Source organism: Mizuhopecten yessoensis, unplaced genomic scaffold, assembly GCF_002113885.1.
Source record: "Mizuhopecten yessoensis strain PY_sf001 unplaced genomic scaffold, ASM211388v2 scaffold5459, whole genome shotgun sequence".
Lineage (NCBI taxonomy): Eukaryota > Metazoa > Mollusca > Bivalvia > Pectinida > Pectinidae > Mizuhopecten > Mizuhopecten yessoensis.
Window position 1 is genome coordinate 117034 of NW_018406060.1, and position 21812 is coordinate 138845.

Here is a 21812-nt window from a genome sequence, read left to right on the forward strand (position 1 = left end):
TATCAAAGGTATAGGTATAACAGATAAAACAGTTTCCAATGTGTTTTTAAAGTTTTTGACAACCCTACGGAATCCTGAACTTGGAAACATCCAATACTGTTCAGGTTGTATATCTGTCATAACAATGATGCAACAAGGTTTGACAGTGTACACCTATCAAAGGTGTTGGACTTTCAGTATTCGATCCAACTACGTTATGCTTTTGAAAACAACCATATCGATCAAATGTCATATAAAAATATTGTTTTATTACAAAACATGGCAGTATTTTGTATTTTCAGCAACATGTAATGATTTTTGAAGTAAATTTTGATCAACATGAATGATCATGAAAATCTCAAGAAAATGATTGGACAAAAATGTTTTTATGTACGAAAAAAACATTTACGCAATGTCATACATAGATTAAATATGTGACTTAAACAAAACGATTTTTTGAGAAATCGAAATTTGACCTTTATATATTTAAGAGCGAAGTTTTTTTCAGAAATCAGAGTATGAATGACATTAATCTGAACACGGACTTCCCATGTTACTGTTTCCTGAATGGTAGGCACTTCGGGCCTGAAGCCATTGACGGTTTTCTTTTCCCATTACATACTGGTAAGCAGTAACCTCTATCTTTATAGTGCTGTTTCTCAATCGAGTGTCCAGTACCCGGAATAACAGCAGCAGCAGAACTATCGCCACGGTAACAACATTTCTAGCCTTTTACACTAGAGGTCATCTCCGGTGTTTATCAGATCGGTATCTTGAGTCTGATTGTTTCTCTCTATATCTGTCCGGGGATCTGTCCCGATGTCTGTCTCTCTGGGGTGATCTGTCACGTCTATCCCGATGTCTGTCTGCTCCTCCTCCTCCTCCTCCTCCTCTGTCCGGAGATCTGTATGTTCTTTGTTTACTTTTTGTTGGAGTTCTGGACCGCGATCTGTTTGCTCTCTGTTTACTCACCGCTGGACTTCTGGACCGAGATCTACTAGCATGGCGCTGTTTCTTGTGTTTTTTCTATACAAAAAAAAAAATTAAAAAGAATACAATACTAATTATGCACATCGTGTACATTCTGATTCAAACTTTCATGCTGCATAAGTTCAAAACATTTTGTTCTGAAAGTATGGTTTTGACATTTTGAAGGTAACCTCAAAATGAATCATCAAAAAGTGTTTGATTTATTCTTTCAGAAAGAGGTAATGAATTAATTCATTTTTAAAATAAATGATAAAAACGTTATTCATACAAATGAATTTAGTTGTAAGTAAAAAATATCAAAAAAACATGTAAAGTTTTCGAAAAAAATTACTGTTTTATTTAGAAAGGGTAACATGTTTTGACTTTTGTTTAGTTTACAATATGGTGCTGAAAAACACATTTATATATTACATACACAATATGGACGATTAACAACTGACATGTAAACTATGATACTCAATTTCAGATGAATGTCTTGTCAATACCGTATACATGTACATTTACCAGGAAATTTTCACCCAGTAAATTTTAAGCTCTTCATAAGTAAAATCCATATTTGCCCGTTTTTAGTTTCACCCTTCACATTTAATTATTATGTTTGTTATGTTGTATACAAATGTTTGCTGTAGTGGTAAATTTACCCTCTAACGGAGGGCAAAACAGGCGAAAATTAAACTGCAGTGAAAATTTCCAGGTATACAGTACACTGTTGGGCTGAATTATATATCATACAGATTGAATATTTTCACTGAACTCATCATCAGTTATGAAATTTTAACTGATTCCTATCCTTTACTTTAAGGTTATCTCAGTATCTGTTAGACTGTTGAAATTTGGAAAATTAGAATACCTAACCGATGCCTAAAAATAAGATTTTGAAAAATATGTTGATAAAGGGATATATTATGTATTGTTATTCATTGCGATATACTTGTTTTCAGATATAGATTGTGACAGGTCTTGCACTCAATATGCTTTGCTGTACCTCTACCTAAATGCCTACCTGTTTTTTTGACGATACATTGTCCTCGTCGTCACTGTAGTTTCGTTCTTCTTTGTGTTTGTGTTTTTTCTTCTTTTTGCTTTTCCTGCTTGTATCCTCTTCTTCTTCTTCCTCTCCAAACAACAGGTCATACTTACTGACTCTCGTTAAGGGTATCAACATGTACACATCAGAGGACAGGAACTGTTATACAAGGGGACATAACTCCACTATACAAAATATCAAACATACCTCTAGTATATGCAAAACATAAAGTATGAAAATAGGACTTTAAAATGTCCATGGAATATTGTTTTCTTCTAATTTATATTCATCTTGATTAGGCTGGAAATAGCTTTTGTTTTTTCACTTTGAGAGGATATGAGTCTGGTGGTCAATAATAATTGTACTTAATTCTTAGCTTTTTGTTCCAACTCGTTGGGTAAGATATCGTGTACAGTTACGCTTTCTGTTTGTTAATCTCAAGGGTTTAGTTGGTTAATTTCAAGGGGTCGTAGCTCTACATCTAGCTGTCAATCTCAAGGTAATAGCTTCTGTTTATCACAATTCTGATCAATAATTGAAGTTTCTTTGTACCACTGCCAAAATCAATAACTATGTACTGGAAACATTTTTCCAGCATAACTTTAGAACTGATAAATCATCTTTGAAAAGAAAATTATACTTTTAACACATTTATGGGAAAAAAATATACATGGAAGTGTTAACGTTCCGATCTAACTGTGCTACAGTTACATCTGAAACAAATTAAGGGGATGTTATTACTATATATACGAAACATTATAGTACATCGGGACAGGGATCCTTAATGCAGCCCTGAGTTAAGTGATCGTCTGGAATATGTTCGGTACTATAGAACATATATAGAGCCTATTTCCACACATTTAGATTTGCATCCTTTTTCTATTCCTTCACAACATACTTTATCCCTTCTACTCATTTTCCTGTCTTTTTTTTATATTTGTCTGCTGGATAAATGAACTACTCAGTAGTGAAGCGGACGTAAAAACCAATCAATCAATCAATCAACATTTCGATTTTGAAAAAATTGTTTGCCATGGGTTTTTTTGAGCTTTAGAAATCATCCTGTGCAATAAATGTTTCATACATTTTGAGTATTTTGCTCAATAAGGATACGGATCTTGTTTACGACTTCTGTCCTTCAGCACATAGCCCGGCCCTTTTTCTTCATCCTGGTCCTTTACCTTCTCCACTCCTTTGCCTGTGTAAAACGATGAAATGGTATGCTACTTGCGTGTTTGTATCAAAGGAAAGTATTTTGACTGGAGATCTTTAACCCTTTCACCCCTAAAGACCTAATATGGACTTTTCCAGATCAAAATAGGAAGAGTATATAAAGTGACACATTATTGTCATATAGCTTGTATCAAAGGAAAGTATTTTAACCCTTTCACCACTGTAGACCATAATGGACTAATCCAGATCAAGTTATGGTAGAGTCTACTAAAGTTACATAGGGTTGAAAGGGTTAACCAGAGGCCTTCAATGTTAACCCTTCAACCCCTAAAAACCTAATATGGACTTTTCCAGATCAATGGTTGAAGAGTTTATAAACATTACTCAGGGATAAAAGGGTAAAGGTAACTCAAGTCCAAAACTATCATAATAATGAGAACTTGGCTTCCAAAATGAAAGTATAATATTTTGTACGATATAACGTTCACTGACCTTTGCCCTTCCATTTGATCTTTGCCACAGACTGACTGAAGTCCACGTGTATGCGGCGATCGTCAATAAGTACATTGTCCATCTTGAAGTATGCACGCTCACAGTCTTCCTCCTACCATGATATATTATAATACAGAAAGTGACATTGTACTGTTCGAACTTTGCCAAATTTAACATTCAATGTTATCATCGTGTTGATTCACCTCCAAATCATTGAAAGGAAAATTTTCTTTTGCAATAACGTGATAATGATTTGTTTTCCTTTAAAAAAAAATAATACAAAAGAGCAATCCTAGACTCTGTAATTTAAATAATTTTTTAAACTTTGTATTTCATATTTCATGTAAGAAATTTCACAACTGTATAAAAAATCTTTCAGTTGGTCCAAGAGGTCTAAACATAATCTCGTAATCAAAGCACAGGGTGGGCTTATAATAGAACAATGATATAGCATTTGTTTGCATTTCCACTGAATTGTAACAGATATGGAAGGGCTTATATTATTACTAAGCATTGGCTATTTGCCAAATAAATAGAAGTTTTTAACATATAACTAACAATGACTTCAATCTGTAGAATGGACAGAAGGGGGGGGGGGAGTAAAATGGGACCAATATATAAATGTTTAAGTGAATTGGCCATTGTAATGCTTTGTCTGCAGACTGTACAATCTTATGGGTTGACTATGACTTAAATGAAATTATCATTATTTCTGAAATGGTATCAACATCGTAAACACCATGTACAAGTTACCTTTTCAAACTCTACAAAGGCATATTGTAGTGACTCTCCGGTCTTCTGGTCCTTTATCACTTCACAGCTACAAATCAAATGGATTACAAATGAATTTGTGAAATTTTAAAACATACAAGTCAATTGGTTATTTACAGGATTGCACAAGTTCAAATTCGAGAGTTGAAGTCTTGAGGTCTCCATTTTTTCCCATTGGCTCTGCAAAGTTTGATACATCAAAGTTTGACTGTATTGTCACCATCTTTAGGATGTTGCAAGTAGAAAAGTTTGATCCTTTAATTAACATCAAAGAATCATAAGGTAGCATTACAGTAAAATTGACCGGTTTTAAAGTCGGAAGTTGCTCCTCTGTAATCTTGAAAAGACAAGTATCAGCCAAGAGCTTGGTCAGGTATTTTTTACCTGAAACCAATCCTGTATCTAACTGTGTGTCTTAAATTTAGTCGCGCGATATTCCACAGGAGTAGAAAAGTTACGTGCATCAAGAGCGGGCCCCTTATATAGTGAAGATGAGGCAATATTTGAAGTATGTAAAGCCTTACAAGAGAACGATTGTTTCTGGTATTTTATTTAGTTTTGCAATACCTCTCTACTGTCCCAAATCTGGAGAAAATGATCTCTAGGTCTTCCTCGGAGGTGACTGGGTTGAGTTTACAGATAAAAAGGACATTATCCGGGGGTTTGATGTCTGCGTCAGGGAGATCTCCGATGACCTCCAGCAGCTGGGCATTAGCTGCGGCCTCCTTCTGCTCCATGATCTCTTTGATTTTGTCGCCGTCGATCCCCTTAAAGTCGTCAATTTCCTCGTCTGCCCCAATACGCAAACTCTGTAAGTAATATTATATTCTATGGTTACTGTCACATGGAAACATTAACAGGTCCACGATAAATAGAACACTAAACAGGAACATTCATACCAAACATGTCTACGATAAATAGAATATTCTAGGTCTACATTAAATGGAACAAGGTTACCGCGAGCGGTATATAATACGCCCGTCACACATTGAATGAGCAGTTGTTTGTATGATTGAAATATATGAAGTATTTGTGAGTAATTGATATTAAAAGAGAAATCATTCAACATAACTGGTAGATCAATGAGTGCAATACAACATCATGGAACGCATGCATCGCATTAATGAAACCAAGGGTAATAACTCCAGTAATTACGGTCGGATAATGGCGGTTATCAAACTTGTCCGTGGTTTCATGGTAATTAACCTTGTTGTGAAGTTTGAAGTTAATCCGTTAATAATTACTCGAGATATCGAGCGGACACTGTTTCGGCAAGTCCATAAAGGGGCATAACTCCACAAATTATGGTCGGATAATGGCGGTTATCGAACTTGTCCGAGGTTTCATGGTAATTAACCTTGTTGTGAAGTTTGAAGTTAATCCGTTAATAATTACTCGAGATATCGAGCGGACACTGTTTCGGCAAGTAAAGGGGCATAACTCCAGAAATTATGGTCGGATAATGGCGGTTATCGAAATTGTCCGAGGTTTCATGGTAATTAACCTTGTTGTGAAGTTTGAAGTTAATCCGTTAATAATTACTCGAGATATCGAGCGGACATTGTTTCGGCAAGTAAAGGGGCATAACTCCAGAAATTATGGTCGGATAATGGCGGTTATCGAAATTGTCCGAGGTTTCATGGTAATTAACCTTGTTGTGAAGTTTGAAGTTAATCCGTTAATAATTACTCGAGATATCGAGCGGACATCGTTTGCCTGCCTGCCCGCCCGCCCGCTCACGTGATAACATAATACGTCCCCGTCTTCGACGGGCATATAAAAATCACATGGGAACATTAACATTAAATGGGGGATATTTAATGGTTTCCCCTATCCTCGATACTCCAGGGTTTACTTTCATTTTAGCTCTCTTTACCCCTAGAATAAGTCAATTAGCAGAATTGAAGGCATACAACCGGATATTTGATTGGTCTCGGGTAAAAATCTGACCAATCCCTAAGCTAGTACCTGTCCTTTAAAGATTACAGAGGAACGACACCCATCATCAAAGCCAGTCTATTTTACCGTTATGTGACCGCGAGATTCTTTTGATGAACTTCAAAGAATCAAACGAGTCTTCTTATCTCATGGACAAGCTAGGTTTACTGAGTCTTCAATTTTGCTGACATATTTGAGGGGTGCAGAGAGAGAAAGAGACCACTGGACTGCCAAGGATGGGTTATTCCTTGAATACCATATATACATATTTCATAAGTATGGCATCAGAATATTGATATTTTTCATAAGTGCTAAGCACTGGTGATAATATTGGTATATTTTGCCATTTGAGAGATTATTGGGCAATATTCGAAGTGGTATTTTCACATGTGAAGATATAACATGTTGTCTATCTTCACTAGATATAATAAGTTTTTATAAAATTGGGAATTCATGATAATTCACTGGTAAAATCTTATGAATAGGTCATCTTTTACTTAGGGCTGTCCTGAAATAAAATAGATACTAAAAAAGATCTATACAATGATTTGAAGGTCCTGTTTGGCATATAGCTGCTGATGCTGTTAGCTGAACCCGTGCACACCAATACACAAAGGATGTCATTCTGTCAAATGCAGACATCTGTTGTCAAAAACCCAAAGGCTTTTGACATGATGAAATGACTATAATCTTTTGAGAATTATAACTATGCTTGGGCCAGGTTGTATTACCAAATATATAATTCTAGATTTCGTAAAAAAAGATTTTTGTTCAGATGCAGAACCAATTTCGGAAACACAGACAGAAGATTGTCTGATGATCCTAGATTTACCTTGAGTTGTTCCTGTGTAGGTTCTGGTGATCGGTCAGGGACTTTCAACCCTGAGGGGTCATCGTACGGATCATCCAGGATCACTGTGTGGTATATCCTGTGGGAAAACAATGTTAATAACAATCAGAAAATATTGATGAATCTTCATAACAAAATACATACCAGATGTGTGCATCTGTAATTAAGTTTGAGAAAGGAAGAAAAAATTTGAAACTAGGGCTGCAAAGATATATCGTGCGTCGATATATCCCGATATTTTGAATACGGTACAATAACAATATTTTTTGGGTGGTAAAGATACACCTACGATATTTTCTGGATTGTCATTTCCAAATTTAATCTACTCATATTGGTCAAATTGGTTCAGCATGCACTGTTTTTTGAATTGTGTGGAACTTTAAAGTCATGCCCATTTTTGACCAAGGCTACTTTTAGTTGTAATCATTTTTCATCATCATCTTACGTATCATTGCAGTCCTACTAGAAAGTGAAGCAATGTTTGTGAAATTCAATTTTTACACAATCCCACCTTTTACCATTAGCTGAAGATATCAGGAAGAGGAAGAACCATATTTATTGTAATAAAAGATTGGTCTAAAGCAATCTGGAAGAATCAGTTAAGCCTCTATCTGGACCATGAAACTGACATAACATGCATAGGTTTTACACATTTTCCCCCCTTAAAATTAAAAAAATATCTAGTTAAAATAAAAAGCCCACCACTCTTTGATGCCCACTTTACCAACAAACATGAATAATGTGTACATGTCAACTGATCCTTTTAAATTCAAAACTTTTTATGCAATACATGTACTCATTATTTCAAGACCAAAAAATTAAGTCTCCAAGATTTCTGCGCATATATTTGCCAAGCATGATTATTTAATATTTTATCAGAGATAAACATCTTATAAACACATTATCTTTTAATCAAGAAATAATCAGATATATTAACAGGGCCACAGTTTCTTTGGAGTATTTAGTTTTTTCAACTTCAGATAAAACTCTACCTGATATCCTGGTAGGGTCGGTGTTCCTCATCACAATAAGCTTCGTTGATCTTCATCAGTACGTCCAGTCCTTCCGACACCTCCCCAAACACGGTGTGCTTCCCGTCCAGGTAATCAAGGTTTTCACCAAGAGTTATGAAAAACTGCAAGGATCAGTGCCATATGATAGTCAAGGTAATGCTATAGTTATCTCTTTAATGACAGTGTAATACACCATATTTGTTTCCTATCATGATGATGCATTTAAGAAAAAGAACATCCGACAGGTCAGTAAGGGCCCCACCATTTACCTGACATAACCCCCCCATCTATTTTTAGTAACAGTAACCTTGACCTTGAAAGCATTTTAAACCACTGTTGCACATCTACATATCACAGTATATCTCAATGTCAAATTTCACAAAGACTTTTGGATTTTGAGATTAGGACTATATCCCCCATGGTCTATTTTCAGTAAATGACCGTGACCTTGACCTTAGAAAATTTTTAAACCCCTACTGCACATCTATATTTCACAGTGTATTACTGTGTCAAATTTCAGAAAGATTAGTATTTTGATTTCCGAGATAATTGCGGGAAACAAAAGTGTTGATGGATGGACAGACAAATGGAAACCTTGATTACTATAGCACCTGCTTCAATTCTCCGATGTGGAGCCCTAACTAGCCTGTATCAACTGGGACCAATCTAGACATGTTACTACAGTATATGGGTACATAGTTTCCCCATACAGAAGAAAATTCCCCTGTTCTTTGAAATTCCCCCCTATGTGCTTCAAAATTAAAAGAGCATTTTTTCTTCAAAATGTTTCCCCTATATGTTTTCTTTAAAGTTCAACCGTTAAAATGCATAATACTGCATATATACATTTTCTTCACATATAATCTAAACAAAAATTCTACAATTTTTAGCTTAAGATTGTTTATAAATTGAAATATACTGCACACATGTATGTCGGACAAAACATTTATCTTTTACCTTCAGGACACTAGAGCCTTATATCAAAATTTTAATTTCCCCTAAATCTGAAAAAGGGTAGATTCCCCTGAAACCTAGATTGATTCCTGATTAAGTGTTCAGTATTAAAAATGTTTTAGGCTGTCCTGTCACTGCTTATAAACTGTTCGATTATCAATTAAAATTGAAAGAAATGGAAAATACACAAACTTAAATACACATTTATTCAGTACATGATATTTTTTTTAAATAAGGACTTTTCAATACAAGAATGTATGGTAGGATGGATAGCAGGGATCAAGGGAGGTAATGACAAGGGAGGCAATGACAAGGGAGGCAATGACAAGGGTGGCAGGGTCTTAAATAATTACTGTTTTTATAACACACCAATATATAGAAAATAAAGAGTTGTGGTTGGCGGAAGTCACAGAAAAAGCAATTACTACAGTAACTTTAATACCTGTTACAAACGAATATCTTTTCTTGTAGTGTTGTAATTGTAAGTAAAATTTTGGCAGTGTAATAAGTGTAAGTATCTTCTTTTGCAGTGTAATTAGTGTAAGTATCTTCTTTTGCAGTGTAATTAGTGTAAGTATCTTCTTTTGCAGTGTAATTAGTGTAAGTATCTTCTTTTGCAGTGTAATTAGTGTAAGTATCTTCTTTTGCAGTGTAATTAGTGTAAGTATCTTCTTTTGCAGTGTAATTAGTGTAAGTATCTTCTTTTGCAGTGTAATTAGTGTAAGTATCTTCTTTAGCAGTGTAATTAGTGTAAGTATCTTCTTTTGCAGTGTAATTACCGTATTCCAATTTATAAGTGTCATCGTGGGCTATTGTCAACTTGGAAAAATGTGTATTGATTACAAAAACATTGATTTTATCAAAACATTAGTCAAAATGAAGAACCCCCAAGAAGTTGGTATATGTGTAAACCATAAATAACTGTGGAGAGATAGGATGCTCAGTCCAAGAAAAGTATAGGGGGTGCTTATAGCGGATTGGGTCAAATATGATAATGTAATTTTACTTTTATTTTGCAATATAATTAATGGAAACAAAATTGTTAAGTTGCCTGGGGCTTTTTTTGGCAGTGTATATTTTTTTCTGAAAGTGTCAATTAAGTGTTTAGTTTTTACAGTCATTAATATGAATTTGATGTGAATCAACAAGTAATTCAAGTGAATTTTTGTGATTTTGTAGAGTACCTGAGAACCATGCATATTTCCTCCATTGTTGACCATAGAAACAGTACCAACTTTCTTGTGCTTCATCCTGGGTACAAGCTCCATGTCAAAGTACCGTGCTTGTTCCCCATATAGCAAGCTGAAAATTCAAAATGAATCTACTAAGGAATCCCAGCATAAACATAATGAAATGCAAATCAATACATGTCCCCTTCCATGACAAATTGTCAAGTAATGCTACAATAGATGTACCTACCATGAAGCATTGTCTAGTCATGATACAATATATAAGTGTCCCCTACTACATACAGCCAAAGCATCCAAATTTATATTTATGAACTGATGCTGGGAAAAAAAGCATTATAATAACTTGAACTTAGTTTGACCCTAACTAAGGCCTTCACTCATTCACCCCTGAAGACAAGTTTGAACTCTTCCAATATAAAGGTTGGAATAGGTCATTATGAAATTTCAGGGGTGAATGAGTTAAAGTGGAACATGTACACTAGGGCTGCAACGATACAATAACATGACGAAACAATATGTATCACGATATTGTAGTCACGATACGTATATTGTACAGTAACAGTAAAAGCTTTTGCATATCGATGAACATGACAATAAATAATTGTTTTACCTACAGCGTTTATTTTCCGAGTAAGGCTATATCATCTTAGTAAATGTTGACAAAAATGCTTGTAAAAATGAGCATATGTACATTTTCTGCACCAACAATATCAAATCATTTTAAAAACAGATTAGATAACGTAAGCCATTGGGGTGGACAAGAACCTTTGTACAACTGCATATCATTATACATGTCAGATTTGTTTGAAAATTAAAATTATTGTCACTACTGAAATATATCTATTGTTATTACATATTTGAGTCTGGTGTAGAGGATTAAATATGATCTAAACTTAATTAATAAAGCTTTCTAGTGATGGGCTGATGATCGATTATAATCAACAATTGATCGGTTTGCCCTTACCAATTCCAATTATCGATTACAAATTCCATATTTCATATAATTGTATCATTATTTAAATCAAAGTGTCAAATGTGTACGATTGAAAGTCATTTATTTTAAAGATTTTTACTACATGTATATGATTAACAAAACTGTATAAAATTGCATGAAATCCATTCATTATAAAACCATTTTAACATAATGTTTTCTTGATTAACAATAATGCTTGAAAACCAATTGCCCATCACTAATGCTAAGTAAAGTTACAAATGGCAGACATTCACTCACCCATTCACGGACTCTCCTCCTCGGCCTGTTCCTGAAGGGTCTCCTGTTTGTGCAACTAAATTTCTCTGAAAGCAACAGCACAGTCTGATAAGAAAGACTACAGTACATTGGAACATTGGTGTCAACCTATGAAATCTCCGATAAAGGATATCTCCCTAATTCCTCACTTCCAATTAAGGAGATCTCCCTCATTCCACATTTCTAATTAAGGAGATCGCCCTCATTTCACATTTCCAATGAAGGAGATCTCCCTCATTCCACATTTCCAATCAAGGAGATCTCCTTCATTCCACATTTCCAATGAAGGAGATCTCCCTCATTCCACATTTCCAATGAAGGAGATCTCCCTCATTTCACATTTTCAATTAAGGAGATTGCCCTCATTCCACATTTCCAATGAAGGAGATCTCCTTCATTCCACATTTCCAATGAAGGAGATCTCCCTCATTCCACATTTCCAATTAAGGAGATCGCCCTCATTCCACATTTCCAATTAAGGAGATCTCCCTCATTCCACATTTCCAATGAAGGAGATCTCCCTCATTCCACATTTTCAATGAAGAAGATCTCCCTCATTTTATATTTTTAATTAAGGAGATCTCCCTCATTCCACATTTTCAATAAGTGAGAAAGTGCGTGAAACGTGACTATAACTGGTTGCTCAATTTATTTTTCCCTTTCATTTTAATTATAGTATCAAAAAAACTCCAAAAAGGGTTCATTTGATTGACACACCTGTTATGATAATTACACATACCCTGCAGTAACTTGGAGATCATTTGACCATGGCCACAGAATTAATTTTTTGAGTTTGTGTGAATTTAGACTTGAATGAGGGAGTTTCAACGGAGATTGGTAAATTTTGGTCAAAATGATGAGGTCTTACGCCTTATGAGGGAGGGTTGACAGCTATGTGTGAAGTTTTATCACAAACACTACATATATAAGCAATACAGACTTTAGAAAATCTTAACTAAAACATGAAATGTAGTCCTCAGAAATACTGCAAGTACTAAAAGGTCAGTATAGTGCCGTCATTTGAGATTATAAATACAATTTTGTAGGCATTACAAGGCAGTAAGGCATGAACAAGTTTTTGGCATATACGGCTTGTAAAAGGGTTAACGTTTGGTCTTATCAATTGGGTATTAATTTGGTGTTACAATGTTGAAAATAAACAGATACATGTACAGATTACATGCATATTGGAACTGGTAAGACAAAAAAGAGGCACATGCAAGGACCTTTAAATATGGAGGAAGTAATTAATAAAGATTATGGTAAATCAAAAATGGAATTTCAATGACAGAATGCTAAATATGGATACATGATTGGAGTTGTAAGCCTTTTTTTTCACCTTTTTTTCACTTTGTTTTTGGATACAATCTTCAGAGTTAAATCAATCATGAAATATGTCAAAATTAATGTAGCATTGTAGCAGTATGAATTTTTTATATTTGTATTTGTTGTAATAAAGTTTTATAGATGCAAGTTCTGTTCAAAGATATCGATAACATACGTACAGTGGCCTTTCATTATTCTTACTGATATTTACATATTTTTGTATTTTTTGAATGTGACAACAAAAATTTTGAATAAAAAAAAAAATAAATAATAATGATAAAGAGTGTGGTGACAAATCCGACATATTAAATTCTAGGGGTGTCACAATACGCCAGAAGTGTATCACGATATACATGTATTGCAATACAGAATGAATATATATTGCAATACGTATCCGATATATTGTCATAGGAAAGATGTGCTCGATTTTATAACAAGTTGTTGTCAAAATGTTATCAAGCTTAATCATTTATAATGTATATCAAAAAAAATTAAGATTTTTGTCAAACTGACCATCGATTACAAAATTTGAACTAATTCCTACCACTATTAAAAGCCTTTTTTATGCTAATTGACATAGCTGTTGGAATTTGTAGCAATTTGTAAAGATAAAACACAAAGCAGAACAAAATACGCCCGTAGAATGCCATATAGTGTTGTATACTTTCTTACATTGAAATAAGATCTGCATCATTCTAAGAGTGGTTAGCTGACATGCTATAAACAAGAGGCCCAATAGGCCTGCATCGCTCACCTGGTATAAATCTCACACTTGCAACCTTAAAAGTGATCTAAAATAAAACTACAGGCAAAATATCAGTATTTATGATTAAAGTCATTCAAAAGAACCTGTTGCAAGATTTTAAAACATTTCACCCCTGTTACTTTGAAATTCGAACAAAGTCATTATGTTGGACAAATTTTATAGCCTTTCATCTCAGGATGCAACTTGCAAAGTATCAACATCCAGGGACCCATGGTTATTCAGAAGAGGTCGTTTAAAGATTTTAAACAAATTTGACCCCTGTGACCTTGAATATAAGTCAAAGTCATTCACTTTAACAAACATAGTAGTCCTTGATCCCAGCATGCTACTGACTAAATATCAACATCCTGAGCCTTTTGGTTATTCAGAACAAGTTCTTTAAATATTTTGAACATATTTGCTCCTTGTGACCTTGAATATGGGTGAAGGTCATACATTTAAACAAACTTGGTACCCCTTGTTCCTAGTATGCTACTGGCCAAATATCATCACCCTGGGCATTTTGGTTATTGAGAAGAAGTTGTTTAAAAGTTTTTAACATATTTGACCCATGTGACCTTGAATATGGGTGAAGGTCATTTATTTGAACAAACTTTGTAGCCCTTTATTTCAGCATGCTACTGGCCAAATATCATCACCCTGTGCATTTTGGTTATTCAGAAGAAGTTGTTTAAAGGTTTTTTAAGACAATTGACCCCTGTGACCTTGAATATAATTGAAGGTCATTCATTTGAACAAACTTTGTAGCCCTTCACCCAAGCCTGCTACTGGCCAAATATCATCTCCCTGGGAAGTTTGGTTATCGAGAAGAATATGTTTAAAGTTTTTAACATATTTGACCCCTGTGACCTTGAAAATGGGTGAAGGTCATTAATTTTAACAAACTTTGTAGCCCTTCGTCCCAGTTTGCTTCTGGCCAAATATCGACACCCTAGGCCTTTTGGTTATTAAGAAGAAGTTGTTTAAAGTAAAATATTGATGCCGGATGGACGGACGCCGCGACACGGTATAAGCTCACTGACCTAAAAACGTAGGAGAAAATCTCTCCGGACATAAAATCAAATACTCAAATGAACAAAGGGCAATAACTTTTGCAAAAATCGTCGAATCAAAATTCTTTGAAGGGAGACACAACTTCATATCATGATTATAATCTTAACGACTGATCCTATGCCACATGGCTAATGCCTCAATATGTGTGGTCCCTTTGTGTGTACTGGATGTATATTGGCAATTTGTTTTGCAACGAGACAATGACTATGATGAGGGATTGAACCCTGGCATTTTTGTGGAAAGTTAGAATGTTAAATACTTGGCTTATATTAACTTGACATGCACCTACTAATTATCTTCAGTCAGATGGACACCATTTACCACCTAAATATATTTACCTGTACAGAATGGAAAAGTGAGAAATTGTAGTATTTCACTTTGCACAGCTTCAGGAAGTTCTTGCAACCTGCAACAAAACACAAAATTATTATTTTCTAAGTGCATGACTGTCTTTCTTCAAAAAGTTAAAAAATATCTGTTTCCTTAGCTGACCAGATGTCAAACCCTGTTACACAATACAATAACAAAGATCATTATTCATAGTTAAATTCTGATTATTTTAATATTCACATTTTCATTGTTCAAGACCTTGAGACTGTGATCTGATAATGCTCGTAATATAAATAAGAACCCACACTGAGATCAACTTATTGCCTATCCCAATCTCCATCATGTTCATGATATCCTCTCACGTAGGAGGATGCACTGTATCTTCGTTTTACATCAGCATGATTTTTTTCTGTGTATTATTTACAGCTAAACATATATATCTATACACACACTACAACACACTATAAGCAATGGATCCAGGTGATACATTTTTTTCTTTTTCACAAAGATTTAGACAACTGAATAAACATATTTTTGTGCAAAATTGTACCCCATTGTATTTATTATTTGTTTATGTTATAAGAATGATGCCATTTTTTGTTCATAATGTTCAAGAAACTTTAAGGGTTTTCATTTCACTTCATTCGATCCCATTTCAGTAATAGAATTGTTACTATAACGGGAAACTGTTATCCAAATACATGTTTACTATAAATATGTGCCAAACCTGATTAATCAATTTAATGTTAAAAACGTACATGTGCATCAGCCATGTTTTTTAAGAAGAAAAGGAAGACTGTTGTATGACATACACTGACATGTATACATAATCACATGGTATGTACACCCCCAGTGTTTTTTACCTGAATTTTACAACAGCTTGTTCCTTTCTGAATTGGAAAAATATAGCACTATTTTTTATCGAAATTGGGAAATTCCTCATTTTTTGGTCATTATGTGAAAATAAGACACCTTTTAGCTAGGGAAACAGTCTGTATTCGACTGTAAAATTGAGCAAAAAATTGCACCCCTAGGCCTGTACACTTATGTGAAATATGTCAGTAGTTTAAAGGACCCCCCTCCCCTCTAACTTTAGACGATGCGTCAAGGTGCTAGATTACTACAAGCATATAAGCAGATTTGCCGGTGTTCAGTACGTATACCTGGCGTTGTTTTTCAGTGTTCGCATCATCTGTGAAAGGATGGTCTCAGTCGCATATCATAATCATTGATCTCTATTCAAAACAAGACTTATCACCATCCATTTTCACACTTTTGAGAGGAAGAATAAAGTAACATACATGTTGGTCTTTCGTCAGTAAACAAATCTATCGTCAGATCCCCAAGAGATGTTTCCAAAACTACAGCCATTTCGCCTGCTTCTCATCAGCTCACGTTTTGAAACGGGTCGACTCTTGTCAAATGGAGGTGGAAAAGTGCGGAGAGATTGTAAAATCAAAGTAGGAGACGGACAAGGAACTATACGGATTTGTTTTGCAGTCCGTCGGCTCCCTTTTATTTATCAGTAAATTTATGAGACATAGTTTCTGGAACTCCAACCATTCGTGCTTTTAACCACAAAAAATGTATGGAGCTAACACGGCCCCTTATGGAACAGCTATATTTGTTTGTTATAAATAGGGCATGGCTTATTAGGTGCGGTGGTTAAATCTGCCTCGAAAAACCTTTTCACGATACATCGCTCTTTAATTCGTTTTCAAACCAATCGTGTAGCAGCCATGTTTATTTAAAATTACGATTAAAGTAGTTATATTTATTTACACTTAAGATAAAATTTTGCAGTAAAGGAGGCTCAATCCTTTCGCAATTAACCAGCAGAATTCAATGAAAGTTTCAAAAAATACCGAAAAATTGGGGTTTTTTTTGTCAAATTCAACACTTTCACATTTTTTGAGCGTGTGGCATTGCTCAAAACTATTACAACAATAAAATAATGAAAAGAAACATTGCTAATCAACCCTAAAAATATTTTAATTGTCATAAAATATCTACAACATGTTACAAAAAGCGTTTTTTATTGAAATTGTATGGATAAAAGTTACTAAATACAAGCTAAAATCAAACAGGACACATAGTTTCATAAAAAAGAGTGAAAAATTGAACCAAATACACACAAAGTCTTTATAATTAATTTATTTTACATTTAACAATGAATTTGATCCTGATGAGAGTTGTTTACTTTGAAAAAAATCGGAACCTTTTGCAGAGGGATAGAATTTATACAATGACACTTATTTTCTTTACTATACCAAAAATCGCAAGGTATGCCGTTATTACGACATCATTATGACTTTGGACATCATTCCATAGCCTGCTTACGCATGGTATATTAACATGTCAGGTACATATGTAACCATAGGCTATCGCATGGTATGCCGTTATTACGTGCATGCACATGCACTTGCATTTTATAGGGATCTTGATATTTTACAAACCACTATTTTCGAAGAGTTATTGTAATTGCATTTGTGAACCGATTTATATGACAGAGCGTAACTCGCTTGACAACAACAGTCGTAGCGACCAAGAGCTTATGAACTACTGTTAGCACGTGATACGTACAGGTGAGGTTGGTAAACAAAACACATCAGTCTGCATTCCATGCGCCTCATATACGACCTTCTTGAAGTCGTCTGATCGTATATCAGTGTTTTCCCGTGAGTTAATTAATGTCTTTGTATCATAAGCTTTATTTCTGAAATACGTGTGACTACACATTTCCATGTTAAACCTCGATATCGGGTGTTGACATATCGTCACGCACGTGTACTATTGTTTACCCGGTGTTTCTTAAGAAATAATCAATATATATTCCACCATAATGCACGCACATAAGTTGATTATTTTTATTCTACCACGTCAAATGTAACTAATTGTAAAATTTTGCTGTCTTATAAGGCGACATGACCTAGATAATACGATATGCAAATTAGACGCTGTTCTAGGGTTGGGATTCCCGGATTGCGTTTACTTCTAAAACCATCATCATCGTACCAATATCAAGCGGATTTTCTTGAAAGTGCCAGTGATACAACATCATACGATAGGCCTGACATTAGTTGGCATATTTAGTTGTTTGCCATGATGTGATGAAAAGTCACTGACCGGCTGATCATGACGCGACCTTCACCTTCACCTTCACCGACTTCACCCGACAGCTGTGTTTTGCAACCACTACAGACCGATGCTACTTTTTGCAACATTATTCTTCACACACGGTATGTACACTGTAGGCAAATGCTAGACATAACATTGATTTTTTGAAAGCAGACGACGTTTTGCAGACCAGAAACAACTGAACACGTGTGACGTCAGATACGATCTTTATTTCAATAAATCAAACATTGGCACGCTATCGACATCGTTCGTCAAAACATGAAATCAACGCTTGACAGAACATACACACACTGCACACATCGTGAAATGTACGGCACTACCCAGTGAAGTAAAAACAGAAGTAATTAATAATTTACCATTTTGTCTTCAGACCTATACATTTTAAATGTCAATAATTAATAAACAATTTTCACTGCACAGACCCACATACTTTAGGTCTATAGATCCGTGTAATCTTTTGAAAGGCAGGCCTGTCAAATATTTTGATCCCGCCTGACAGTTCTGCTATTTTTTGTTAATTCATGATATAATACGGGGAGGTTGTTGGAACAGCATGCGTGCGCACTATTTCACGTGTATTGGTTATTGGCACGCGCATGGTATATCGCTCAATATTGCACTCTTTTTAACCAATGAAAACCGTCGTTACATCACAGACGTGGCAGAATATAATTTACACCACGGTAATGGATCCGGAATGCCCGATACGAAAATTTGTCGTAAGATTTTTTTGTGAAAATGCTCACAGTGGTCGTAAAGAGTGATGTTAGGAGGAAGGAATGTTGCGGAACTAGACTTGGTCCATCGTCGGCGACCAGGTAGCTGAAATGGTAGAGCGTCCGTCTGGAGTTTGAAGGTCCCGGGTTCGAATCCTGTCTGGACGTTCATTTCTCTTCTTCTGCTGCAGTAATGTAGCGAACCAGGCAGCTCAGTTGTTAAAGCGTCCGTCTAGAATTCGGAGGTCCCCGGTTCGAATACTGTCTGGCCGTGCATTTTCCTCTCCGGTATATGTAATATTGTAATATAATCAAAAAACCAAGCGCAAGTTTTTCTCTCTCTCTACGGAACTTTAAATGAATGCTGGGCTATTTTTCGATTGGTTAATATTACAGTTCGAATTTAGATTTAGACGCGAACGAGAGACGGTAACTTTAATCATATCAAGCTATCTGACATGATGGCGCATGTTATGCAGATTTACGGAATACCATTGCCATATATGTTCATCCATGGGAATAGATGTAAGATGTTTCCGATTAAAACTAAAGGACAAAGACATTAGTTAGATACCCAAAGAAGACATATAACGAACAAATTGCAAGTTCTCAAAAAAATACGAGTTGCCTCCCATTTAACGGTCAGCGCTGGGTTACATATTGTATGGTATATTTTCGAATTTTAAGCCCATTTTCTGATTTCTAAACATGCCTTATCCCACGTACCCCGAAGGTATTGAGGAAGAAATGACTGTGTCCATTTTATACCAATAAAGCTCTGCAGTCCCATCGTATTGATACTTGCCATGTTTGCAATATTTCCTATCGAAAACAAACAAAACATGCCCCAACATATCATTTCCCAACCCATTCTAAACCATGGTAAACTTTACGGCCTTCCCTCTGGAGAAGAAATCATGTTTGTCTGTACTACGTCCTGAAGGCACTGACCCTGAATAAAAAAAACATATAATTCACAGATTTTGATTGTACATTTGAAAAGAATTAAGTCGGAATTATTATTTTTTGATGTGCGACGACGAACAAAAGTCGAACCAGAAAGTTTCTAACGATATTTCTTTTTTTGTGTGTTTGAAATACATTTTAAGACGCGGAAGTATGTTGATCTCTTCTTGGTCGATAAACTCATAAAGGGTTTAATCCACTAGCCACTTACCAGTGCCAACAGACTGAAACCGAAACTACATTCTTTGTAATACCTATATTTGTTTGAAACAAGGAAGTCTTTTAAAGGTATACAGTGATCTTTCTGATCACTCAGTGCCAACATTTCTCGGTATTACATGTAAACATAATTCAGCGAAATCTATCGCGATATATTGTAATAGGTTGGAACGTAAAAACCCCGAGTATTTGGCTCTGACCCCATTTTGTCATGTAACCTGGACCCACATATGACTTTTTGGCCTAAGCAAAGTCATGAAATGACATACGTATTGAGTGTATCAATCGTTCTATAAGTAGCTACATGGACGGTACAGTGACTAACATCCACGGAAATCCCAGGGTTTCGCTATCTTATGTTGTTTGCATACCTGGAATATTTTGAGATAAATCGAAGGCACACGGTTCGATATTTGATTGGTTTAATAAAAAAAAAGAAAATAGTCGCTAGTTTGATACATATCCTGTTGAAGATTACAGAGGAGCGATACCCGACTTCAAAGCCGGATAGCTTTCACGTTACGCTGCCGCGCGATTCTTTTAATATACCTCAAACTAGTCTTCTTGTATCACTTACAAGGCTGCGCGTGCTGATTCTTCGATATAGTCTTGGCAAAGTCTTAAGTCTACAGTTCTCTTTGAAGATTGAATATCGATATCATACCTTGTATTACACCGAGACCTCCATATACCTAGCTTGCATAATGCACGTTAAAAACAACCCATATTACGGTCAGGAACGCGATAACTTATACAAATCTTATATTTAGTTTAAAACAGAACATCTATTACGTATCACAAACTGCTCTTTCATGAACAGTTCTTAATATCAAATTTGATGCGGGCAAAATAACATGTCCATTCGTGTTCTCGGAGATAAAGATTGCTTAAACTTTTGTTTTTATTTTTTCTTAAGTATATATGTTGAAAGGTCTAAATCAAGCCATATGTCACATCGTCGGAGATCTAATGTTGTTACATTTAGATCATACACTCGATAACACGCGCCTGCAAGTATAACGGGACTGATTCACAAGCGCATACACTTAGACCTTGATATGCCGACATCGGGAGTCGAACCCACGCCTTCAGCCAACGTCAGGAGTCGAACCCACACCTAACTGCAAATTGAGGGTCCGGAAACGCTGTCAAATATTATTGCATTTATCTCTTGGACTAGCCTTTTTTTGCAATCTGGGTTGGTCCAAAGCCAGATTATTTCAATGTTTATACGTTTCAGAGGTTGTCCGGAAAAAAGGGGGAAAGTCCACGTACAGTCATTTAAATTGTGAAAGAACCTTCTGCCGAGTTCGTAGGAATGTTGATATATATACACTTTAAACTACTACAGAGAAATGTGTGCTATAATTATTTAGGTGCTTTTAAGACTTTTAAAAACGAAGAACTATAGGTCTCTCCTCGCGCCAAGAGGAGTTCATTCAGGTGTTAATCCATTACTCATTGACTCGTGCCAATAAACACATTCAGTCGAAGATTGGTAGACGTGCCTTAACAATTCCGACTAAATGCAATTCAGGGCGTCCTGTATGCGATTATAATTAATATTCATTATATATTTAAACGAATAAATAATTCCTACACAGAAAAATGTCACCAGATTTCTACGTATGCCCCGATTACACCAACAAAACAGTTAAATTTCGTGGGGGGT

The 21812-nt window shown here is 35.3% G+C and overlaps 1 protein-coding gene across 1 annotated transcript; it reads right to left on the reverse strand.

Moving 5' to 3' along the window:
• Positions 1-46: 46 nt before the first annotated feature.
• On the reverse strand, positions 47-16533 carry LOC110450687 (peptidyl-prolyl cis-trans isomerase-like 4). The gene is made up of 12 exons (XM_021498320.1): positions 16403-16533; positions 15110-15177; positions 11609-11673; positions 10372-10489; positions 8213-8355; positions 7203-7299; positions 5000-5241; positions 4415-4481; positions 3662-3773; positions 3110-3194; positions 1973-2108; positions 47-1005 (listed from the first exon to the last, which is right to left on the reverse strand). The coding sequence occupies exons 1-12, from the start codon at positions 16470-16472 to the stop codon at positions 724-726; spliced, it is 1485 nt and encodes a 494-aa protein (XP_021353995.1). The 5' UTR covers positions 16473-16533; the 3' UTR covers positions 47-723.
• Between the last annotated feature and the right edge of the window lie 5279 nt (positions 16534-21812).

What these genes read in the sequence shown, in the direction of transcription:
- LOC110450687 (XM_021498320.1), bottom strand. Translation starts at nt 16,472, where the DNA reads ATGGCTGTAGTTTTGGAAACATCTCTTGGGGATCTGACGATAGATTTG. An exon ending in AGAAGTCGTAAACAAGATCC is followed by an intron (nt 2,109 to 3,109) that starts GTATCCTTATTG and finishes AACGAGAGTCAG; the next exon opens with TAAGTATGACCTGTTGTTTG. An exon ending in ATGTATCGTCAAAAAAACAG is followed by an intron (nt 1,006 to 1,972) that starts GTAGGCATTTAG and finishes TTTTTTGTATAG; the next exon opens with AAAAAACACAAGAAACAGCG.